The sequence below is a fragment of the Planococcus citri genome, chromosome 1 (assembly GCF_950023065.1).
Source record: "Planococcus citri chromosome 1, ihPlaCitr1.1, whole genome shotgun sequence".
In the NCBI taxonomy this organism is placed as follows: domain Eukaryota; kingdom Metazoa; phylum Arthropoda; class Insecta; order Hemiptera; family Pseudococcidae; genus Planococcus; species Planococcus citri.
Genome location: NC_088677.1, coordinates 31,645,069 through 31,670,184, shown reverse-complemented (window position 1 = coordinate 31,670,184; position 25,116 = coordinate 31,645,069). Strand labels below are relative to the sequence as shown.

Sequence of the window (25,116 nt, the reverse complement as noted above, 5' to 3'; positions counted from 1 at the left end):
TTTTCCTGGGAAAAATTTCCAAATTCCAAATTTGAAATTTTTATAAAAATTAAAAAATAAACTCAGTGGTAAATGGTAATTTGTGTAATTACCAAATTTGGCTCAATCGTCAAAACTCAAAACAGATGGCAAGGCAAACTGCCATTATGACTGGTACTCCAAGCTATCGATGGAAAAGCCTTGTCACGATGTCCCGATCTCGTCTCTTTCTTTCTTTCACGGAACTTTACAAAGGAATGAGTGCTCTGATAGTAAATTCTAGAATATGAATGATTCTGAATTGAATTAATCATAATTCGACTATCACTTGTAAAATTGTAATACATTACAATTCGTGTAATTGATTGTTCCGTGCAAAAAGTGACTTTTTTAATCAGAAAAGTGTGTTGATTTAATTAATCGTGACTGATTTTCTGCAGCATTTTTATACGCATTCTCAGTGTTCAAAGGTTAGTATCTGCAATCCATGCTTTTCCCATGCAACTTCTCTATTGATAAAGATTTGTGGTAAGTTTTCGTAACATGGGAAAATATCAAAAGTTTTATTGGTTGTTGAATTTCTATCATTCATTTCCTACATTGATTTTCATACCTCAGACGTCAGTATTGGTCCTTGAAAATTTTTGTTATTTGCCATCAATTCTGCTCAAACTTGATCTATTGTTCGTGTGCCATCCATTTCTCGTATAATTGATGCACGTATTAGCTTAACCAGTGATTTCAATCAAATATAACGATGACTAATGAAAGTGAAAATTACGTGTTTATACGTTTAGTATTTGTTGCGAAGATTTTGATATGTATTTCGCGTGTTATCGGTCGATGATGATCTTCAATTGAATGTGTAATTTAAATTTCAGGTTGGTGATTTTGAAATAAAATATGGTGAAGGAGACTACTTATTATGATATACTTGGAGTGAAACCCAATTGTACCACTGATGAATTGAAGAAAGCTTATAGAAAGTTGGCTCTTAAATTCCATCCAGATAAGAATCCCAATGAAGGAGAAAAAGTAAGTTTTCATACAACTAGTTGAAACTCTAACGTGGTTGAATTTATTTTCATCTTGTTTAATTACTCGTGTACAGTTTAAACAAATCTCACAAGCGTACGAAGTGCTGTCGAATGCGGATAAAAGGCAAATTTACGATCAAGGAGGCGAACAAGCTCTGAAAGAAGGTGGTCTAGGTGGCAATGGATGTTCACCTATGGATATATTCGATATGTTCTTCTCCGGAGGACCATTCGGAGGAGGTGGTAGAAGAAGACGTGAACATCGAGGCAAAGACGTAGTCCATCAATTAGCGGTTTCTTTAGAAGACTTGTACAAAGGTGCTTCGAGAAAATTAGCTTTAGAAAAGAACGTCATTTGCGACAAGTGCGAAGGTAAATCTATTTATTTTACGTTATATTTATATCGCGATGTTTTTTTTTCACGCGTTGGAAGCTTGCACTAGGTGTGGGCGCGACGTATGACCTCGAAATTGGTCAATTTTTTCCATTATTGCAATTGATATTTTGCGTCGTAGATGTTTTGATTTGTTTATCGTTATTTTTCGAACTAAACGACGTCCAATAATTTTGTAATAGGCCGAGGTGGTAAGAAAGGCGCCGTCGAGACATGTTCCACTTGTCGTGGTACTGGTTATCAAGTCACTGTCCAACAATTAGGTCCTGGTATGATTCAACAAATTCAAAGCGCGTGTTCAGAATGTCGTGGAGAAGGCCAACGTATTAATCCCAAAGATCGATGTAAAACGTGTAATGGCAGAAAGGTATCTGCGTCGAGATTTTCTCCAAACAATTTTAGACTATACTCGTACTCATTTGTGTACTTTCCTTCTAGACTATTCGAGACCGAAAAATTCTCGAAGTACATATTGACAAAGGTATGCACGATGGCCAAAAAATCGTCTTCAACGGAGAAGGTGATCAAGATCCAGGTCTCGAACCTGGTGACATTGTCGTCCTCCTCGAAGAAAAAGAACATCCTGTATTCAAGTAAGATATTCCTCATCTTTCCTTTCCCTACGTTTAACGAAGTTCGTACTTAATATTCTGTTCTGTTGTGTGATGCAGACGTAGCCGTAATGATCTAATACTTCGTATGACCATTGATCTAGTTGAAGCATTGTGTGGTTTCCAGAAAGTAATACGTACATTAGATGATAGAGATTTGGTAGTTACTGTGATACCAGGTAAATCCATCATCGATTTAGATTTGTTTGTTAATTCAGAATGATCGTTAACGTACTCTCATTTATTTTCGCAGGTGAAGTTATTAAACCTGGAGATGTAAAATGCATAGTAGGCGAAGGTATGCCGCATTATAAGAATCCATTCGAAAAAGGCCGTTTAATCATTCAATTCTTAGTAGAATTCCCTCAATCACTTCCTCCCGAAAAAATTCCAATGTTGGAAAGTTGCTTACCAGCTAGGTAATTTTACCTTTTCCTTTTTCGTGACCGTGTTCTGTTTGAATGATCATTTAATCTCATTTTTCTTTTTGTCATTTCAGATCAGAAACAGTAATTCCAGAAAACGCTGAAGAATGCGTGTTATTAGACATGGATCCAGCATCGGATAGGAAATGCGATCATAATTCAAGTGGTAACGCTTACGATGAGGATGAACCTAGCATGGGAGGTAGTCGAGTGCAGTGCGCATCACATTAAACAACAAGAGATACAACAGCTGCGCTCCGTTTAATACGTTAGCGACGATAATAACGACGCACTTTTTATTTTATTATTTTTTTTCTCTGTTTTATATAAATATATACAATGTGAATGATTCCATCTTCGTCAAACATTCATGATGCGTAGTAAAGCTTTAATTTTTTCGAAGTTCGGAAGGCGAATGCTTTTTAACAGCGCAGCGAGTTATTTTCGAAGCTGCCGGAACCTGAAAAAAAATGTAGCGTTTTATTCTCCTGTATCTGCCCCTACGTACCTTCATGTCCCCCTTCTCGTCATTCTCTTTCACTTTGTTTCGTTCCATAGGTGTTTTTCTGTATTACGTTTGTAAAATGAAAATTTACGTGTTAATACTAAGTTTTAGTGTGGTTTATTGTACGATTATGCGAAATGTGTATTAACATCGTTCTCTATTAAAGTTAATTATCTGAGTGGGTTTCCTATTTGCTCTTATTTCAATCGAGCTTCTAATTTCAGCAGGCATTATTCATTTGTTGGTTTGTTTAGGCTTTTTTCGTATTCGTTTCTGTGTTGAAAGTTGAAACGAATGGACCGGATACGAATTTGTAAAGTTGGAAATGAAAGTCTTATTCATAATTGAACCTATGGATCAGGGTTTCGTCGAAACCAGTAGTGAGTGATCCGTTTACAGATGTATTGGAAAGTTACTGGGAAGTGGGAACTAATATCTGTCGTCTCAGAGCTAGTCTTAATAATTCCTTGTTCTTACGTGATTTTGTTCATTTTCTCATTCACAGCCTTCACAGGACTCGTGAGACTTGATTGAAATTTAAAATGTTCTAGTATTTTTATTTTTTACGTCAAGGTGATGAATGATTCTTCAACTTTCAGTTTCTTCGATTGATAAAAACTGAAAATATGATCGTTTTTAGTCAACATTTTCGTTGAACTTGGGGGTTTTCCTCTCAACATCCTGCTCTACTTCAGTTCTTCCTTCGGTGTGTATTAGTTATTAGTATAATTAGAATAATTAGATACTGTATCCTGATGAAGTGATGATTGAGAAAAGGCCGATGATCAAATCAAAGGAATCCCGAATCTTTATTATGGGGTGAGAGTGAGACCGGAAAGCTTCAACTTGACTTGAACAGTTGAACTTAACTCATGAGTCATGACTCATGTGAGGTGGGATAATGGATAACAGACAACAGTATGTACAATAACACGACGTGAAAGATCAGAATGATCAGGTGAGGGCCGTTTTGATTGATATTTTTTGTCATTTTTAAATAAAATGAAAAATCAAGAAGCTAGTTTATTGTTCATTGTTCTTCCAGTAGCGGCGCTAAAAATTTCATTGTTTTTATCCAGTTTTCGAATTCGTCATTAAAACGGCGGTATGATCCATTTGAATGATCCAATACGATTGTAGCATTCGCTCCCCACTTCCAAATAAAATTCCCAAGTTTGCCCTTTACAATCCTCGCCATCTTGTTTTTTCGTATCGAAAATTAAGAAAATTAAAACGTTCATGCGTCATAACGTTTGATATTTCGTATTATTGTTCACATTTTACGAATATAAAATAATTTCTGAACCAAGTGACCCCTAATTGTAAGTATTTTTCAATTCGTGTCATTTTAATAATAGACAATTTTTTTATTTCACTATTCAACATTGTATACGGTATCAGCACTGCAAACGCATTGTTTCCAGTTTACAGATGTTAAAAATATCTATTTTTACATTATTAAAATTTTTGCTTCGTTGATAAGGTAAAATACTCAAATATTTTCACGGTATCTATTTTTTTATCGTTCAAAATCAGAAATTTTGAAGCTCCATCGTCACACCCATAATAAATGCATGATCTAATTGTTTTCGAGACGGTTTCCCGTCCTGGTTAATCTACAAAAATATATGTTCGTGAAAGTTTACTTTGAAATTGATAAAAGAAATCGTCCGATTGGATATTAAACTAATTGTGCCGATGCAAAATAATTTCAGCTGACGTACTACAATATTTTATTTCATATGAATGATAATGATGTAGTGGTCGCCGTTTGATTCTTATAAGTTGAACTTGAATTGTTTTGCAGATTGTCAAAATGACAGCTGGCAAAGAAACAACGTCCAACAACACTTTGTGTTTGATTTGCGATGCTAGTATGGGTGTTTCTACGAGGAAATGCTGTCCCATTTTTGAACAACGTGTATCGTCTTCAGAACGCATCATCGTCTCAGTGATAAGTAGCATATTAGGAGAGAATTTAACCGAAGAGAATGTACACAGTAATGTAATCTGTAAAAAGTGTTTTAAAACTTGTAACGAAGTCGATGAACTAGAGGAACGACTATCAGAGCTAAAAGTTGAATTGAAGACCAGTTATCAGCGTACTTATAAGTGAGTTTAATTATTTTCGTGTTTCTATAATTCCTGTATCGCGAATACTAATTCGCTTACGTTTGGTAGAAAACAAACATCCGGTGAGAAAGATTCAGACTCTACGGTCACCGAAGAGAAAACCGAACAAAAGAAAAATGAAACTAGTCCGAAAAAACGGAAACGAGGAAGGCCGAGTAAAAAAGTTCGTATCATTACTTTTCTGCTGACGTACATTTTTGAGATGATTATTTACGAATATTACATGTTTCAAAAATAGGGTCCGGCGAACAACGATGAAGATGAAACCACCAGTCTTATCGAATTACTGGAAGGTGAAAATGAGAACGCACCTGCTAGTAATACAGTTGCTGCTGAAAATGGAACTGAAAACGAAGACGAAATCATCGAGTTGAATGGTGAGGAAGTAGATTCACCGGAAAGAGAATCTAGTAATCAAGACGTTCAAATCAAGATGGAAGCAATGGAAGATGAGGAAGATGAAGAAAATGAAAACGAGAATGATAATGACAATGATAACGAAAATGAAAACGAGAACGACGACGATGAAGACGAGGATGATGATGAAGAAAAGAAGCAAGCCAAAAAGAAACGCAAAACTGAGAAATCTGCTAAGAAAACGAAAAAACCCAAAGAAGTTCTGATACCTCAAATGGTTTGTTGAATAACATATTACGAATACGTGTGAATTTGTTGAACCATCGCTACAAAGTATATTCATTTTACAGGTTGTTAGTCGCGAGAATGAAACGTATACTTGTTTGATTTGCAACGTCGAGAACAAATTTAGCTCCGATGCTCGGGGAATTACGAACCATGTTAAAGAAAAACACGACATTCGTTTGTACATTTGCGACGTCTGCGGTGTTGAATTCTTCAAGAGAAGCGAACTTTCGAAGCATTTAGATGAACACATTACCAACGAAGATGATACGTTTGAATGCGATGTGTGCCATCGAACGTTCAATAATTTCAGACTGTATCGCGTGCATAAGAAAATGCACAATTCATCGCAGAAAAATTACACCTGCGACGTATGTGGAAAACGATTCGGGTAAATATTTATAATAAAACGGAAAAATGCTTAATAAATGAGATGGGTTACTCACTTATCTGCTCTGTGAGAATCTTTGAATAAATATAGCTTTGGCTTAGGAAAAACTCTTTGATTATTTAATAATTGATGTGACCCAAATTATTTCATCAGGTCGAGAAACTTGTTGGAAGAACACAACAACATACACACCGGCGAAAGACCTTACTGTTGTTCAAGTTGTGGTAAAAGCTTCACATCCAAGTATACCTTGAAATCGCATGAAAAAACTCACGAAGATAGACCGCGTCCGTATCCTTGTATTAATTGCGGTAAAGCATTCCTTACTCAGCAGAATTTAATTCACCACGAACGAATTCATTCTGGAATTAAGAATTATATTTGTCAAGAGTGTGGTAAGAAACCTTTTCATAGCGAATTTTCTATTCTTTCATCAATTAGCGTCTAAGCAACGTATTCATTCGTTTTTCAGGAAAATCATTTAATACGGCGCGTAATCTGGAAACTCATTGTGTGATTCATACCGGCTTCAAGCCTTTCATCTGTCGTCTTTGCGGCAAAGCTTTCAGTCGCAAGCCAGAAATACGAGATCATGAGCGTACTCACACCGGAGAAAAGCCTTATCAGTGTGAATTTTGCGGCGCTTCCTTCGGGTAATTAATTACCACTTGATTTTATGTTCTAGCCGAATTGAAATTAAACATTACGTTCATTTTACAGCCAAAGAAGCAATTTGCAATCGCATAAAAGATCTACTCATTACGATGATAAACGGTATAAATGTACTGACTGCGGTCGAGCGTTCAAGAGAAGGCGTCTTTTAGATTATCACATGAAAGCTGCCCATACCGGAGAACGACCTTACAAATGTACTATTTGTTTGGCGACCTTTATTTATCCGGAACATTTCAAAAAACACAAGCTTATCCATACCGGAGAGAAGCCCTACGAATGCGAAGTACGTTTTGTATTCGTATATTTTAATCGTGTCTCGTATCATTTCCTGCTATTAGCTTTATCAGGATATCTCTTTCGTTATCGACTTCAAAGCCAGATAATTTATTTTTATTCGCCTTTTTTTTTTTTAGGTCTGTGGTAAAGCGTTCAACAGTAGGGATAACAGGAATGCTCATCGTTTCGTTCACAGTGACAAAAAACCTTACGAATGTCTGGTATGTGGCCTCGGATTTATGCGAAAACCGTTACTCTACAATCATATGAATACTGCTGGTCATCAAAACGATACGATTGTCGTAAATCAACCGCGATTAACCACCGATGAAGTTCTTACGAATATCAGTACCACTTCTACGGCTACTGCTATCCAACCTCAAATTGAGATGACCATTATCACCGACGAAGAAGGAAACCAAAAACTTGTGCCTACTAATTCTTTGGTAAGTAACGACAAATCAAATCTATCATTTTCTCTGATGATGAATTGCATTTCGTGAACGTATCAGATATTTTAATTTCGTCGTGTATTTCGTTTTCTAGACTCAGGAAGTTGGTCCTGATCAAAAACTTTACATACACGAGATGAAAGAACATATTCTTATACCAGATGAACAGAATCCTAATCAGCAACACAATCTTCATATCGTTATGGATGGTCAAGTTGAGGTAGGCTACGCTTGTTAATCGAATGAAGATTGAATGTGCCGAATGTTTCCCAAATTTTTGACCTTTTTATTCATTTTGTTTAGGTTCAGTACGCTTCTCAGCATGAATTAGGAACCGTGCACCATGTTCAAACTGCCAACGCTATAGTTCCAGACGATATTCAAATTACTTCAGATGGTAGCGCCGTGGTTGTGCCGCACTCTGAAAATAGTACCATCACATATCATCAAGAACCCGCTACCATCAAAACAGACAGCGGTCCTATACAAATCGTTCAAATTAGATTGTCGGAAGACAGCGAAGAACAGAAACAATGGATTAATTTGCTGCAAGCTCAGCATCAAGCTTAAAGATCTCAACCGATGTGAGATTTTTCATCTACTGCACTCGAAATATTTTTCGATTTTTCCCATTTGTGTTATTGTTTGTGTATTGATATTTTTAATGTTTTGTTTACGAGTTGTTTTAAAGATCGAACGTATTTTCAGATTTCTGAAATATGTAATAGTTATAGTATGTGCGTAATTACTGTCTTAACTGACAGATGAATTGATCAGTTTTGATAGCTGTAGTCTATAAGTTGCGATGTGAGACGAAGTTTTCACGCCATGAGTTTGTTTTCAAATTGAAATCGAGTTCACGATTAAGTTTTGTTATTGTTAAGGATTTAATTCTAACTCGTCTTTGTTAATTAATGCTGTATTGTACACATTTGTTTCAAGGTCTATTTATTTTACTGTACATAAGTATTATTTCGTAACGTCAAGTTAATGCTTTTTGTATTGTTTATTTTTTAAACAAAAATAAAATTCATTTTGCCTAAGTGATTAATGAAGTAACTTCTTTCCAAATTCTGATTCCGGAAAACACGAATTCCTTAATTCCATTTACGAGAAAATCAAGTTCCATCTTGAAAAAATTTAAATCGATAATTGAAAAATTAATCACTGTTTATTAACTTAACTAGGAAAAAAAAGTAGAAAAAATTAACAAATAATGAATTATACTAAACAATATCAATATTGATGAAAAAATACCGCTAATATCTAAAATGATGTATCATCAACAGCATGATTAACGTTTAAAATACAAGTAGAAAAAAAAACAAGTAAAATTATTCCTATAAAATAACATTTTTGAAGTGACTTCAAAAGGCAGGAAAATCCATATAAAATGACACAAAGCATAATGTAAAAATTGAAAATTTTGTTCTTGGTAACATCACCTAAATCTTTGTATCACACATTTCTCGGTGAGAGTATTGTTCATAATTCGAGTAACATACTCAGAGAAACTTCTGTTACCATCAACAAACAAAAATCAGTCTGAAGATAAATGCAACACCATTGTTCGAAAAATTCACTCTAAGTACTCTAAATTACTATCTCTATTCATATAAGGTACGTTAAGTTTTTACGCTTTTTCAACGGCTTGATTTTGGAAAGTTTTATGAGGAACTAAGGCAGCGTTGCTGTACAAGAATACCGAAAATATAACGAAAATCGTGCCGATAACGAAACAATAGTTGATGGAAAAATTGAATAAATAAATAGAAAAAATGCACGATAGAATTATAGCCAAAGAGGTGGCAAATCCTTTCAGAATATTATCGGCGTACTTGACGACAACAGCTACAATCAAACCACCAACAGCTTGTAAAAGAATTACATAGATGACGAAGAAATTATAACCGTAGAAGAATCCTAGACTGGTTAGTTTATCCCAGGAATTCGTATAGGCGTGAAAAAGACCGGCCGGAATAGCTATAATGCTCAATTGAACGTTTCTCATCCATATTGAAATATCCGATCCTTTGAGTATTTTCTCGAAATATATTCCGGCGAAGCCAGATAGAAAGCAAGCAGCTAGTACGGCTACTAAACCCACGACACGATTCTGGCCCTCACTGGTAGCTGCCGAATGATCTTTGACGTCGGAAAGTTGAACAAGAGCTACGCCGCTGAGTAGGAATACGAGAGCTACCCATTGATGCAATCCTAACGATCGTCTCAATATACAAACAGCGAATAAAGCTGTAGTCAATATTTTCAACTGGTAAGTTACTTGGTTAGTAGCTGCGTCCAGATGAGAGGCTGATATGTACAGAAGGTTGTTCTGTACGATATAAACCACAGCTGGGACGCTCACTTTCAACGTATCGATAGGTTGTTTGACAACGGTTCCATGTAAAGTTTTGATAAAGTGTACTAAGCTTAAACTTTCGTAATAGTAAACTAGAAATAAACTTATTATACATTTGACCACTTCGGACATAACGACGGCGGTCGATGATACGAACTTATCACCATATTGTGTTTCAACATAACGCATACTGAGCGAAAGGACGGCATTTTGAAACGTCAAAGCAACTAGAGATATTACCTTCACTGATTTCTTATCTTTCATTGAATCCAGGTTGGCGGTTCTGCGAAAAAAATCACAATTATATTATAATTAATCTTACATACTTCTGAAATGATTAAGATTGAAAATACCAACACCGTTGACATCGTAACTCGTAAGAAATAAAAATCAAACACTATGCTTACTGAATGCTAATTGAAACTGAGAGGAAATATGTAGTTGCTATAGAAAACTATTCGTTGTGAAATCAACCGCTGTTCTTTCGTTTTATATAGCTCATTTATTTTCACTATTTATTTTATTACATAGCTTTGCTATCAGCCGAGTAAAATTACAACACTACAGAAGGACGAGATAAGGAAACGATTTTCTCTATACGTTCTTTAATTGATAAGTAGGAATTTTCAATAGTAAACGAAAGAAATTAAGAAATTCCATTGAAATTTTGACCACATATTACGAATTTCAACAATACATTACTCATATTTTTTTTTACTAGATTAGACACGTTGAGTCGTTGATTTGGCTGCTTATCACGATTCGATTGAAATTTTGCCGAATCAGCATTTTTTTTTTCAATGAAAAAATCTGCCTACTTTTTCTTCCTATTTTCATAAAAGCAGCGCTTTGATTGGTCGATGAGGAACTGAACAAGTTAGCCAGACTGCAAAAATGAAAATTGCCAAATTAGAATTCTTCAATCAGAATTTTTGCTAAATTGAAATTTATTCAAAAACGTAATTTCATTTTTAAAAATGTCATTTCAACTTTCATTTTAATGACAAATTTTCTTTTTTAAAAATATTCAATTAATTCTTTAATCAACATTTAAAAACATTTAATATTTTCGAAGAGAGTTTCGATATTTTCATTAATCAATAGCTTGGTAACATTTGAATTATGAATTTGCGGTGTGTGATTCGGATTTCTCTATCTCTGTCATGCCTTCTAAAATTGTGGAGTAGTGAGTACTAAATACGTGTATTATTTTAAAAGTAATTTCAATTTATTGAATTGCTAACAATCCTCACAATGTCGGACAATGAAATGTAAGTAAAATGGCATATAAATTACTTCCGTACGTGTTAATCCCATGTTAATCTCATATCCTAATGTAATGTAATTCCCTACGAATCTAATCAGAGCACGTTGATTTCCCTGTGTTTTTCGATTTAAGAAAATAATTCTGATAAAATACACCATAATCAAAGTATCTACTATCTAAATTACGTATAAAATTCTTCTCTGCTTCATGTAATAATCTATATTTGATGATCTGATATGTCAACAGCGATGACACTCCAGCAGCCTTAGGAGGAGCCGCTGATATCAACGTTGCTCTTCAAGAAGTTATGAAAAAAGCCCTAGCTCACGATGGAGTCGTTCGAGGTTTACACGAAGCAACAAAAGCTCTTGACAAGTGAGTAATTTTACCATATGTTATCGTGACAAGCGATGTAATACTTCGATGTAAACTAACAATTTGTTTCGTTTCTTCGTAGACGACAAGCTTTATTATGCGTTCTCGCCGAAAACTGTAGCGAAGCTATGTACAAAAAATTGGTCCAAGGTTTATGTAACGAGCACCAAATACCCTTAATTACCGTCGATGATAATAAAAAGCTCGGAGAATGGGCCGGTCTATGTAAAATTGATAATGCCGGAAAAGCTAGGAAAGTTGTAGGCTGCTCGTGTGTTGTTATCAAGGTAAATTTAATCGTATTGTTTATGTTTAAGAAGAGGCTGGATTTTGATTTTTATAAATTATTTTGTGTTTTCAGGACTGGGGTGAAGAAACACAGAACCTTGATATCTTAAAAGATTATTTAAAAACTCTAGGAGCTGTTTGATTTTGTATGTGAGCTAATAAATAATTTTTTAATTATCGTTATTTTATTTTTATTTTTTCAATTTGGCTGGGTTATTTGTGTTGGACTCGTTGATTACGTAGATGTTGAGTGTGTTAGAATTGATTTAGTTGTGATGTGGTATGCAAAGTGTTGAAAACTGTTCGATATGGTGTACTTTTTCTAAACCATAGTTGTTAAATACACTAGCTTAATCCTAAGTATGAAATTAAAGAAGATTTAGGTTCAGAAATGAAAAATCAAGGTAGCGATGCGATATGATCATCAGACATTAATTTATTTATTGTATTTTTTTTTCTTTTTTTTTTTGGTAAAAAGATCCTAATTTAGTAATTTGACCAAGCTTACGTCTTCGAAACACCTCGACAAGAGTTATTTCTCTGGGGTGCCTTGAAAAGAAACTTGTGTTCCATAAATATTTTCGTGGAGAGGCATTTACTGCCACCTAAAAACAGCCATGAAATGAAGGAAATCAATTAAAAGCCTCAGAGAGCTAAAGTTGTTCATTCGTATCGAGAAGATGAAGAATTATTTTTCTGTTCGATATGTAAAACGATTCATGTTCGAGGGTGAGAACGTTTTGGTTTTCACAGGGCACTCGGTTACTCGTTACTCTTCAGTATCTACCTACGTATCTCAATTGTTAATTTTGGCTGGTGAAGTTATTTTTATTCAATCTTTTGAAATTTTGGGAAAATTGAAAAAAAATTGCCAACTGTCAACGTCTCGCTTTTTGTCAACTTTTTAAAAGAAATCACTATTTTACTAAAAAGTTGCAAAAAAATATCACCTACTTTTTGCCAAAAATCGACAAAATTTTCACTTTTTACCAAATTGTTGAAAAATTTTGCTTTTCTGCCTAAAGCCCCTTTTTAGCTGGATAGTGTTGAAAATTTTCACTTCTTTGCCAAAAATTCCTAAAAATCCAATTTTTTCCCCAAAATTGTCCAAGTCAAATGTACCGTTTTTTTGCCACATTTTTTATCAAAAATTTCCACAAAAAACTGAATTTTGTAAAAATTGTCGAAGTCTCGCTTTTTTGTCAGAAAATGCCAAACTGAAAAGTTGCGAAGTAGTCTCACTTTCTTGAAAAAAATGTTTGAAGAAGTGTAATTTGTTCACCAGTAAGTAACTGTCAAAAATAATACTTACTTTTTTTACACTTTCTTAATGAAATGTAGTGACTTTTCTGCGATTTATTTTGCATTAAAATATGTTGCTCTCGTCTTGTGTAACATTTTTTGTTACTTTATTGGCCAATTTTTGAACTTGATTTTGGTTACTAAAATAAAGTTACTTTTTTTTAGAAGAAAATTGAGTACGAGCCCCGTTTTTTCCTCTTAAAGTTCCAATTTTCCACAAATGCTGTTCGAGAACTGAACTAAAATATTTTCATTTCTTGGCTATTAATTTCGTTTGAAACTTGTAGCTTACTTTGATTTTGTACCGGATGTTAATTGGTTTGCATACACTGTGAATTGAAGGAACAAACGGGAACATTGAACTGAATGTAGCGTTTTTGAATCATCATACTGAAATTTCTAGCAAGTTTTTGATTTTTCATTTAAGTATATGTACTCGTAGATTTTTGAGTAATGGAAATGGATTTTGACAATTTATTTTTCAATCGATCGAAGGGACTACGGCTACGGCAGAATTTCATTTGAGGCTTTTTATGGCGTTTTTCAAACGCTTAGAAAATTCGAGAATTCGTTGAAGGCTCCAGAACGACTCGAAACCACCACTAATCGATTTGGGAGGCCACAAACATGTTTCACATCAAATTTCAGCATTTCATCTAGATTCGATAAAATTTTGATTTTCTTGAGGAAAAAAATGGACCAAATCTGAATTTTAAGAAAATTGAAGAATGGAACTCAGCGACTGAAATTTGTTTTGATTATGTCTTTATGGATGCACTTTTCATTTTATAATTCGGTCCAAAAAAATTTCCATAGATTTGATCCTCTTTAACAAAAAATGTTTGACAATACAAAAGATTAAAATCTGGTGTTCAAATTGCAATCCATCGGACGGATCATCTCCAGATCCCAAAAAGATCACACAATATCAATTTACCTGATTCAAAACAAAAATAATAATCAATTCAACAGATTTAGTACGATTTATTTTCTTTCATTTTCTTCCAAAAAAGAAGATAATAAAACAGATTTCATACACTAATTTCACAAACATCAATATCCAATTCTATTGGTAATTCACTACACTTGGTGGAATGTAAACACGATTAGTCAAAATTCAGAAAAAAAAATAAAGAAAATTCCATTACTTTGAAATCAATCATCAGCACTATACCAGTAGCTACATAAACTCGAAGTAAAAAAAAATTCTTAAATACGTTTATAAATTAAACAATGATTAGTATCCTATGTACATGCAATATAAAGAGAAAAAAACAAGAACAAAATATAACACGGAACAATTAATACTTTTGTAAAGAAAAATTACTTATTTACAAAAATTCGTGATGTAGTTTTGACATTTTTTTTTCCTATTAAAAAATAAAAATGAGGTAGAAAAGCCACGCACATCGATACATTTTTCTCGAAATAAATGACTAATTAATTATTTTTATAATACTGTAAGAAATAAATATGTATTTTGACTAAAGTATACGTGATGTTTTGTAAAAAATGAAAAAAGTTAGCGAAAAAAGTGATGATTTTAAGTCATGAAAATTCATGTTCTACGATAATTAATTTCATCTAAAAACATAATGTTAATATTAATCCAATCACTTCGATCTTTTTTATTTTTTATTTAGTTTTTTCTTTGTTTTTTTATACAAAAAGAAAATATAAAAATTACAGATTAGCTTATTACAAATATCACAGGAATCAGATCTTAATATAAGTTTACTTAATGCATTTAGTAATAGCTGCTTCCACTGCATCGGAAATAGATTCATAGATAGGAACATTTTCACGTCTGGCTAAATCGGCCAAATATAGACGTCCTCGATTATAGTCTTTTACAGCTTGTTGAGATAACTGTAATGTAAACATAAATACAGGTGAATTAATCAAGGTGGTTCTGGGTTTTCCTATTACCGCGATATTAAAGTAGGTATAAATAATATACCTTATCTGAACCAATGACACATTGATCTGGTAACTGCTGAATACAAAGCACGATATCAGCACCGACTCCTAAATAATAAGAAGCCTGAAAATGTAATTAAAGCAAGATTAATACATTGTATTATTTAATAGATTGATTAATTGATCACCTAACGACAATTACTCACCAAAACCATTGTAAACAAAGCACGCGATGTATTTGTGATTACGAACAATAATACGCTGGAATTATTAATAACAGCAAATTCGGAGGGTGATAATTTTCCATTCGATATGCGTTCATTTTCAGGATTGAAAAATGTCAGGCACGAATTCCTACGCAAGGCATAAATATCACGATATAAATCAATATCTCGATTGCTCGGAGTCAAATTAATGGATTAAGTGTAAATACCAAGTACGAACCTTAGCTTAGGTATGGCTATTTTTTGTCTCCAATTTAATCCCTGGTGACAATCCCCTCCTAGGTAAATATCCGTTAAATGAATTCCATTGTCAGTAAAGGTCGGTTTGTCATCGGGTGTTGATAATGATCTGAGAAAATTCGAACGATTTGTTCTTTCTGAAACACAAAAGAAAAAAAAAATTACCGATTTACTCGAGCCGGCTCGACAAGCACAACTTTCTAGACAACCTTCCTCAACATTAACTGAATCACCCGATTACTTATTTGACTTGCTTACGAATACGATACACATTACAGAAGTGCACTCAACAGACGATTAGTGTCGTAATTATTTTACACAGTTTTTATCGTCAAGAAAAAAAGTAAAAAAATTGGAGTATTTGAATCGAGTAAATACCAGATAATGGGAATTTAGGTTCGAGATAGAGTAAAATTAATGAGCAGACTTACTGTCGATATTTCCGTTCAAGTACTTTTTATCGCAAGTTAAATTCAATTCGGAAACAATTTTGCAAAATTGTTCGAAATTTACTTTCACGTTATGATTATTCGTTTTGTTTGAATCTGAAAGAAACACGAAACGATGAGTACATTGGCTGATTTTTTATTTATGGAGGAGTCAACGAACCAAGCTTGGTTTTTTCAATCTAGCTTACCGATTTTTTGTAAAATATTTTTTCGTAATTCTGCCGACTGGCTTCTTTTTTGCGTAAGTAAGCATAATGCTTTGCATATCTGTAAATTATTGGTATAATTGGAACGATTAGAATGATACGACGACGGTGCAAAATGTTAATTTATTTTATGCGAATGATTTTAAAGAATCAAGCAATACACATAGTTGATGAATTCATAGTAAAAACTTACGTCTTTTGAACTGATTAATCCGGATTTATCCGTATCTAGAGATTCAAATGCTTCCTTCATTTTCCTGATAAAAGATGATAAAATGAAATTATTAATGAGCAATGAAAATAGGTGTAAATATTGATAGGCTAATTTACTCTAGAATAATTTTTTCTCTTCATTAATTTTGAGGAAAATGTGAAATGTTTACTTACATTATTCTTTGACCATTTTTGACTTCTTCGATTTTTCTATTTGAGCCATGAATAACCTGAGAAAAAAATGAAGCAGGTAAATCAAAAATGAAATAAAATAATACTGGTAAAATTCAATTATGTGTTGATAAGGCAAATGTTTTAATGTATTCCATCGGATAATAGATATTTTTCAATGGAGGGGGAAGGGGTGGTGATGAATTTTATAATCGAATTTTTTTGAAAAATAACACCATAAAAAAATATCCAGAAATAATAAAAAAATTGTGTTTTCAGTTTTTTAAAAAAAAGTCAACATTTCTCTGGAATATGCAAACACTTGATATGACCATTTGTAAGACAGTTTTTTTTTTTTCATGTATGTACTAGAGATTAGATACTCACATCAACGACATATTTCACAGCTTCAGGTACTTCGGAAAATACTGGATTCTTTCTTCTTTCGACTAGCTGCCTTGATAGAACCAAACTGCTATTTAATTCGTTAAATTCACTGCAACAAATTTAAAACAACCATTGATTTGGTCCGAAGAAAAAATATAAGCAAATTATATTGTACAGATACAGATAACGTTTGAGAAATACGTTGGATAGGAGGGGAATTCTATACGAGTATTTAAAAATTGGAAAAACTTACTCGGCTGATATGCTTTCCCCGGCGATAATCTGGCCCGGTCCTTTATAATAATTGATGACGATCGCTAATTTCCTACGACTGCCCAAAAAATTAACCGTTTCGATTAAACTGACCACGTTTCTGGTTTGATTATTGATTACGTAAAGTAATATACTAGAATTTTGTTTCGCCCGATGTTCGGTCTCGATCAGCTCCGGACTCCAATCCGATACTTGCTAATAAAATTCCTTTATATTAGAAAATATAATGTTTCAGTACAAATTACATTACCTATCTATTATTATGAAGAAAAACAGCCAGTCACGAGGACGTAAAAAAATGTTGTATGTACAAGTACATAGAAAGAGATGCATAAAATTCCATCTAACCGGATTAAAATACGATATGCCGTATTTCTCAAGTATCGGAATGGCTTCATCTTGTCTCCAAGTCGTCGGATTACACGAACCTCCTAGAAAAACTTCTCGAGACGCGAAATCTGACATTTTCCTAATCCTTTTGTTTTTAATGTGTTCATCCTTTCGCAACAGTTTGGAGAAATAGTCGCATCTGTATATTCTGTGAACATTGTAAATCAAAATTAATTAAAATTTCAATCAGTGAATGAAAAAAAATTACACACATGATACTTCAACGCTAAAAATTGGTAAGGAAACTACAAGTACTTTTAATTGTTATTCGAATTAAAATTACTTCAAATAACAAGCCATTTTCATTCAATTTCAAACTTCTTCATAGAATTAGGGATCTGTGGTAGAGTTATTGAGAGGTCACACTTAGCTCTACTGAATCTTCTAAAATGGCTCTATTATTCACAAATCTTAATATAGAATATTGCAGATTCCGAATCTAACATTTTTTTGGTTGTGTGAGAAATTGGCATCTTGAAGGGAGGTAGAAATTGAAATAGGAGCAATCAGGACGTCCAGTTTGTCAGCGAAATTACTTTGTCTTTCCCTGACTTCTCCGGTTTTCCAGATCAACTTTTCCAACTTCAAAGATTTTTTTTACACAATTTATCAATTACACTCAGTGACCTATAATAAAAGACGAGAAGAGGTCAATTTTTTTCAAACAACATCATGTGGCGAACTTTATTAATTAATTCATGACCTTTTGTCCGGAGTCGTGAAGATAAAATCGAGGTGGAGAGTGAGAATGATATAGGGTGACTCTTAATTTTGGAGTTCAAATTTTATTTTCCCCTCCCTCTTTTCTGCCTTTAAAAGCAAGATCGTTTCATTTTCTTCATTTTAAGATTTTTTTGACTCAAACATTCAAGTACTCCATATCTGAGATACCGAAATGAAACAGGGAGTGAGGGGGAAGGAAAGGTAAGTGTATGTATTATGATTTTACGAGGCCCATTTGAAAGGATTTAATGGGCATCAATATTTTCGAAGGGAGCGAAAAATCATTCGATTCGACAATTTTTTGACTAAGAAATTCACATGGAAGATCCGAAGAGTAGGTGAAGGTAGTGGATTACACGATACACGGTAAGTGGATATCACTAAAGAAAGAATGGGAAGTGACCTCTTCAGCTATGAAAAAATAAATGAGAAAAATTTTGTTGCATTTAAAATATCTTCATTCCATGTCTAAGTCTCTAATGCTGAGTATTTAATTTCAATTCATAAATCTACGATTATTAATTGAGTGAATCTTTTCAGTTTTAAAATTTTTGGGGGAAAACAACCCTACATCACCGTTTTATAATAAAACATGATAAAACAAGTCAACGTGATGACAAAAGGTTAGAAAATGGAGGAGATACTGATTTTCGAAATTTTTGGGCCAGCTTACCTCCCTCCATTCTCCCCATCCAAGTTTATGAGCCAGATACTGATATTCTGAATTTATTAATCGAAGTATTTCGTTCAATTTTTTCAGTCAAAAAATTCTTCAAGTGAGAGAAAATTCTCGTTTTTAAAAATTTGAAAAATATATCAAACCTCCTCATCAATAAAATAATGAGAACAAATTTATTCCCTGATGTTCACATTACCACCAATTTTCAAGTTTCAAGATTAAAAATCTTTTTTGGCCAAAAAAATCGATTCGGCAATCAATAAAATTTTGAAAAAATTTTCCACCAACTAAAAAAGCAGTGGGGGAGGCAGGTGTGCATTTTAATGGATACGAGCTGCCCATTCTTCACTGTGGTGTAGTCTCACGAAGAAAAACAGCTGTGAAAATATTCTAGAAATTTATGACGTGAATAAAAAAAAAATTAAAACCACACAATTTTTCAAAAAAAAAAAAATTGGCAGAATTTTTTTCGAATTGAACAAAGCGAAATTGAAAGGTCATATTTTATGAAAAAATATGATTTTTAAAAATTACGTATATTCAAGCTAAAAATGGGAAAAAAGCAAAATTTTGCCAAATTGACCTATAATAGAAACCTTGTTCTGGAACCTTTAGCAGATTTTTAAAAAAAAATAGAATTTCTACAGAATTTTACCCAATGAAATTGGAAACCTAAAATTTACTTTGAACCTTAATTCCAACTGGTTTCAGACCGTTCTGACGCCTCCAGCCGTATTTTGGAGATTTGAGATATCCAAAAAGTACCATAAAAACCGCATCCAAACTAACTTAAACACGTATAAACGCAATTGGTGCGAGTAAATGACTCACATATCCGGTTACAGAACATTTTTCCGAAATCGATTTCTGTCAGTTCCGAACCGTGTGTTTTTCCAGCGTTTTTTTTTTAAATTTCCAACTTCACCGAACGCTAAATTTAAAAAAAATTGTTAGACCTTTTTTTTTCACTGCAAATTGAGCATATACGTGGTCTATTTTTATAGCTCCGCGTACAAGCTGAAGTTAGTATCTTTAGTATCGTCTGCGATGAAATATTCATCAAGTTGATTCAGCTTCTTTATAAAAAATAAATTAGCATTCGTACAATCGAGTCGTGTCTTTCAAAAATATCAAGACGAATGTAATAAATAACTGCTGATAAAATTGATATAAATTAGTCAAGACTCGCAAAATCAAAATCTACCTAATCAGCATATTCGCAAGATACTGGCAAGACGTCATGATCTCGATCCATCCGCATATTCAAATAGGTACACTCAGTCGCAGTATTAGATATTAATCTTTATAAAACGTCCGAGTCATAACTACTACCTTTTACACGACGACGAATTACTAACAACGAGAACCATAATGAATGAAATACATACTTATATATATTCCGGAACAGGATGATAAATAATTAGAAGGATACAATAATAATTAAGATAGAGATACGAGAAAAGTGAAACGCCATTCATAGGTAGGTCTAGAGGGTACCCAACTATGGTAAATTAATCGAAGTCTCTCTTCTCCTCGCAGTCAATAGGAGAATGGAGTCTACGACGTCAAAATACAACCTTGAAAATCAGCACCCAATTAATCAGATACACTGTTCCATTAAATTACATCTGTATTAGAGGATTACTTTCGTATTCACCATTTTAAAAAAAAATGTTCTTCCTTTTTGAGAGAAGAACCATGTTCATGTACTCCACACATAGGTAGGTACTTGATCATCGTATCGATAGCGCCGACTTGAAAAAGCAACCAATTTTGCCTATATTATTAACATTGTTTATCGATTACGAGGAAATAAAAGAGTCGTGATCGTCGTGATTTGAATATTGAACGAATTTAAATGAGTTTTTATAATTCGCGTTCGGCGTTATTGAAAGAAAAAAGGTGAACGGAGCATATACCTACGTTACATTTATCGACGATAACGTCACCGCGTATTTCAAGATACGAAATTTCTCGCACCTCCGCACACACAGCGGTTCATAGTTCACAATTTCCAGTCAAACTGGTTTACATATACGAAATTTCCATTAAAATACTTTGTCCTATAATAGTGGGTAGGTAAAGCATATGTGATCATCAGGGGAGGAATCTCATACATTCTCTGAACGTCGAGATAAACATTGTTTCTCGCAGTCGCAAGCCAGCAACAAAAAGGCTGCCGAAGCTGTGTATACCCTATATAGAGGTACATCCGCCAAAAGATACAAAAACTACGGAAAGTTTGGCATCTCCACTGATAACGTAGAGCTTTAAAACTATACGTACGTGTATATTTTAGCACTATTAATAAAATACACAGCATACAACAGCCATACACATACACCGGAGCTATATGCGAATGTTTCGAAGCAACGGCTTGTGTGATCGAAATAAGCGGTGACTTCACTCTACAAATATATAAATTGGCCGTAGGGGTCCCTTGCTGACTTTCTCGTTTCATCGTATCATCATCGTCTTATAATATTGTACACGAAACGAATTCACGAGCAAACGCGGTTACAATCGTAAAAAGATTCATCTCGCTTCTTTTAATCCCAAATCGTGATAAATATTTACCTGATACAATCCAATAGGTATTTCAAGTTCGAACTCATCTTCACGGATATTAACAGATTTTACTTATATTCGAGTATTTCGACTATAAAAAGAAAACACAACATGATACGTTCTCCACAACTGAAGGTGATCGCAGCTTAAACTTTTCCAAAAAAAAAAGACCAAACTTGAGTAAATTCGACTGACAAGTTTAAACGAAGGTATTTTTAGGAGTCGTTAAAGTGTCTCTTAGTACGTCACTTCACCGTTTGCACCATGTCAAATTCAAATTGTCAACGTGTGGTGGTTGGTTTTGTATTTATGTAGTTGGATATAATTATTCTTATCACGAGCTTTTCAACTTGTTTTATGATTTATCTTTCCTTTTTGGTTCATTTCGGTCACTGATTCCATTGTCGATGTCGGTATTATGTTAGTCATCGAGTAAACAAATCGCAAATTATCAATGGCTTCTGGACATTTTCTGTAGTAGAGATAACGTAGGTATTCAACAATTCTCGAGTCTTCTTTGTTTTTTTCAATGTAATTTGTTTTGTTAGAAATGACACAGGATGTTGGTATAGGTACATATACTACATATGCGCCACACTCTGTGTATCTTTCCATTATAAGAACGAGATAGATGAATAACAAATTTTTGAGATAAAGCATGATTATATGGAAACAGCTGCTGGTGAATTGTTTTTAAATGTAGGGGTGACTTTTTAGAGGAGATTCGGATATTCCAAGGGTCCAATTGATCTGATCACATTCAATATGAGAAACGTGTTGGCATTTGACCAGATTTACGAACAAATCTGATTAATCAAACAGATTCACTAAAAATTTAAAATATGAAAAAGACTTTCTCCTCTCGTTTGTGCGGGAGCAATGAACTCTGCAACCTTGGATTTTCAGTTGAAGAGGTAACATGACCTCATAAATGAAATTTGGGCAAGACTGGAAGATCTCTGTGCCAAAATCCGGTTGAATTGTTCAAATAACTCAATGGTTAGATTAAAAAATGAAGTCTCGAAAGGTGGGATTGGTTCTATTTTGGTCATTTTATAACTAACAACACGTTTTGATGACCCTTTTCAACATGAATTGAAAAATGAATTTCTTGGATCCCAATTTTTTTTAAAAAAAACGATAATCTTCTGATTAGGTCATATTCTCATTTCCATCGTGTTTTGAAGATCACTTCGACATTGGTTGGAAATAATGTATTTTTCTTATTTCATTTTTGGTCACAATCCTTCTGAACGATCCTTCTTTTCAAGAAAAATTCTCCCTCAGATCTCAAACAATATTGGTTACCTTGTATGTTAAAAAAAAAATACTGTATTTTTGGGCAAAATTCTTCTAAAAATACGAGCAACTCCAATACTGTTGATCCTTTCATGTGAACTATCTCAAAGTAGGAAAAAATAATTTTAAAAAATTACTTAGGTAATGCATTTTGATTTTTTTTTTCAAATTTTTGGGGCCTCTATACAGGGAAACCAATTCTGTTCGAAGGGGCTGATTTGGGCTTATAAAAAATTCTTATATTCCCTGTTGAATTTATGGAAGTTTCAAAAAAAGAGATAGAAATTGACCCGAGCAAAGCGAGGGCAAAAGCTTTTAAAAGTACTTCGAAAGGTAAAAAAACGATGCTTTTAAAAAATTTGTCCACTTTTTTAGCTCAAAATTTTAAAATTTGAACGACAGTTTTTTAAAAATTTCAAATTTGAAAATGAAAAGCAAACAGGCTCAGAGCGGGGTATTTGAAGAAAAAAAAACATAAAAGCCCAAAGGGAGATCTTTTTTAGAAAAAGCAATATTTTAAAAAATTTTGACGCAAACATGGGAATTTTTTTGAATATTTTTTTAAATCTTCAAAATTCGAAAAAGTCATTTTTTCAAACAAATTTTACAGACTTCCGAAGATTTTTAATGAAATTTCGATTATTTTGGTAACCCATGTAATTAAATTTTGATCAAAATCTTGGAAAACAACTAAAAAAAATTTTCCAGAGGACATTATTGGATCTGATCAGATCTGAACAGATCTAATCTGATAAAAACTCTAATCTGATTGCTTAGATCTGGTCAGATTTTATTCGATTCGAGGAATGGTCGGATCTGATCAGACCTGATTTGATTCTGATCTGATCAATCGGGTCTGATGAAATGTTTGAAGATCTGATCAAAACTTTGATCTGACTACAGCTGATTAGATCAGGTCAGATCTAGTCAGGTCGAATTGGATCCATGAAATGTTCGTATCTGATCAAGTGATCAGACCAGATCTCTCGGATAAAATAATTTTCCGCCTGCTGATCAAAACTTTCTTTTGAGTAGAAATGATTTCATCTGTTCAAATAATTTCATGCCTAATTCAGATCTGCTTGGATACTTATAGTCAATTTCTAGATCTGAAGATTCAACATTTTTCCTTTAAAAGTAATGAACTTTTCCATTTTAAATAATCAATAAATTTTATGGTAAGTAGGTACATATGTAAGTGAGTAAAATTGATTAATACATTTTTTTGGTCCTTTTTCAAACGAACACCTACGAGATACATTTGTTTAAAAGCTGGATTTATGATTGAGTAAGATCAAAACTATAGTCTTGAAGATTCAACTACGTACTTAGCCTATTAATTATCTCTAAAATCATCAAATTTTGGTTTTTCAAAATCATCAATCAGAATTCAACCAATCATCGCTTTCAAAATTCTTTTTTAAAATCTCAATTTTGAATTTCAATTAAGTAGGTACTAGTTGTTCAATTAATTCTTGTTTCACTTGAATTGAGCCAAATTTAACAACTTACTTATTTTTGAAGCTAGTTCATCAGCTCAAAAAAATACTCGAACAAAAATAAATTGTAGACAGTACAAAGAATACTTTCAAAAAATACATATCGTTACATAAACAAAAAGTGATTCATCAATACTTTAGTATATTTTTATAACTTTTACTGGTAGATGAACTCACTTAATCGTTCGAATTTGTCAGAATCACACGTTTGAATCCCTACAAAAAGGGAGAACATGTGAAGTGCAGCTGCCAATCGACAACATGCACATGCAACACGAAATTTCAATATTGTTGGATCGAGTATTTTTATATTATACATAACATACGTCGTAATTGACTTCCATACAGTATACACACATGTGTGAATTTATACCTACGCTTATTTCATTTTACCCTTCATGATAAATGCTTCTAAGAACGCCATAGTAAACTTATACGACTAATTCGTAATGTATTACGATACTTTAATGAGACAGAAAAAAAATGCTATAATTTTTGAGTATAAGTAACATGAAATACATCTTAACATCATCTTCTGGAAGAAATTATGGAAGCATTATTTTTTAAAATTGGACTAAACAGCATGTTACTCTACATTAAGTATTTAATTTTGAAAAGGAAGAGGATGATAGTGACAAATATATTCCTAATTACCAAATATGTAGCAAATAAAATATAAATATACCAAACTATTTGAGCAGTTTGGCAAGTAAAATGTTATCTTTAGACTTCGTTTTTCGAGATAAGTATACGAATTATCA

The 25,116-nt window shown here is 33.2% G+C and overlaps 5 protein-coding genes across 14 annotated transcripts in view; 3 read left to right on the top strand and 2 right to left on the bottom strand.

Annotated features, from left to right (window-relative positions):
- Positions 1 to 197: 197 nt before the first annotated feature.
- On the top strand, positions 198 to 3,129 carry LOC135831360 (dnaJ homolog subfamily A member 1-like). The gene is made up of 8 exons (XM_065343777.1): positions 198 to 449; positions 861 to 1,014; positions 1,091 to 1,388; positions 1,593 to 1,777; positions 1,849 to 2,003; positions 2,082 to 2,200; positions 2,275 to 2,440; positions 2,521 to 3,129. The coding sequence occupies exons 2-8, from the start codon at positions 883 to 885 to the stop codon at positions 2,675 to 2,677; spliced, it is 1,212 nt and encodes a 403-aa protein (XP_065199849.1). The 5' UTR covers positions 198 to 449; positions 861 to 882; the 3' UTR covers positions 2,678 to 3,129.
- A 980-nt stretch (positions 3,130 to 4,109) lies between these two features.
- LOC135831358 (zinc finger protein 623-like) lies at positions 4,110 to 8,567 on the top strand. Of its 3 annotated transcripts, none has more exons than XM_065343766.1 (11): positions 4,110 to 4,273; positions 4,759 to 5,063; positions 5,133 to 5,247; positions 5,323 to 5,718; positions 5,792 to 6,117; positions 6,271 to 6,512; positions 6,590 to 6,770; positions 6,838 to 7,075; positions 7,206 to 7,514; positions 7,615 to 7,740; positions 7,824 to 8,567. In XM_065343766.1, exons 2-11 carry the CDS (start codon positions 4,768 to 4,770, stop codon positions 8,088 to 8,090), a joined length of 2,496 nt encoding a protein of 831 aa, XP_065199838.1. In that variant the 5' UTR covers positions 4,110 to 4,273; positions 4,759 to 4,767; the 3' UTR covers positions 8,091 to 8,567. The 3 variants fall into 3 exon arrangements, with proteins under 3 accessions (XP_065199838.1, XP_065199839.1, XP_065199840.1); XM_065343767.1 differs by lacking the exon at positions 4,110 to 4,273 and adding an exon at positions 4,323 to 4,434; XM_065343768.1 differs by lacking the exon at positions 4,110 to 4,273 and adding an exon at positions 4,518 to 4,671.
- A 105-nt stretch (positions 8,568 to 8,672) lies between these two features.
- Positions 8,673 to 10,646, bottom strand: Ugalt (UDP-galactose transporter). Of its 2 annotated transcripts, none has more exons than XM_065343778.1 (2): positions 10,240 to 10,646; positions 8,673 to 10,165 (listed from the first exon to the last, which is right to left on the bottom strand). In XM_065343778.1, the coding sequence occupies exons 1-2, from the start codon at positions 10,248 to 10,250 to the stop codon at positions 9,154 to 9,156; spliced, it is 1,023 nt and encodes a 340-aa protein (XP_065199850.1). In that variant the 5' UTR covers positions 10,251 to 10,646; the 3' UTR covers positions 8,673 to 9,153. The 2 variants fall into 2 exon arrangements, with proteins under 2 accessions (XP_065199850.1, XP_065199851.1); XM_065343779.1 differs by having other exon boundaries at positions 10,290 to 10,646.
- Positions 10,647 to 10,992: 346 nt separating this feature from the next.
- Positions 10,993 to 11,995, top strand: RpS12 (ribosomal protein S12). The gene is made up of 4 exons (XM_065343780.1): positions 10,993 to 11,153; positions 11,396 to 11,524; positions 11,607 to 11,811; positions 11,886 to 11,995. Exons 1-4 carry the CDS (start codon positions 11,137 to 11,139, stop codon positions 11,952 to 11,954), a joined length of 420 nt encoding a protein of 139 aa, XP_065199852.1. The 5' UTR covers positions 10,993 to 11,136; the 3' UTR covers positions 11,955 to 11,995.
- Positions 11,996 to 14,078: 2,083 nt separating this feature from the next.
- Positions 14,079 to 25,116, bottom strand: part of raw — a 46,258-nt gene continuing 35,220 nt past the window's right edge. For all 7 annotated transcript variants that reach the window (XM_065343775.1, XM_065343771.1, XM_065343773.1 and 4 more), the window contains 11 exons: positions 17,546 to 17,735; positions 17,178 to 17,392; positions 16,925 to 17,033; positions 16,541 to 16,596; positions 16,347 to 16,410; positions 16,136 to 16,214; positions 15,930 to 16,043; positions 15,479 to 15,635; positions 15,241 to 15,388; positions 15,075 to 15,158; positions 14,079 to 14,983 (listed from right to left, as the gene is read on the bottom strand). In XM_065343775.1, coding sequence (XP_065199847.1) covers positions 14,849 to 14,983; positions 15,075 to 15,158; positions 15,241 to 15,388; positions 15,479 to 15,635; positions 15,930 to 16,043; positions 16,136 to 16,214; positions 16,347 to 16,410; positions 16,541 to 16,596; positions 16,925 to 17,033; positions 17,178 to 17,392; positions 17,546 to 17,735 — 1,351 coding nt within the window. In that variant the 3' untranslated portion in view covers positions 14,079 to 14,848. The remainder of the gene's footprint in view (positions 14,984 to 15,074; positions 15,159 to 15,240; positions 15,389 to 15,478; positions 15,636 to 15,929; positions 16,044 to 16,135; positions 16,215 to 16,346; positions 16,411 to 16,540; positions 16,597 to 16,924; positions 17,034 to 17,177; positions 17,393 to 17,545; positions 17,736 to 25,116) is intronic.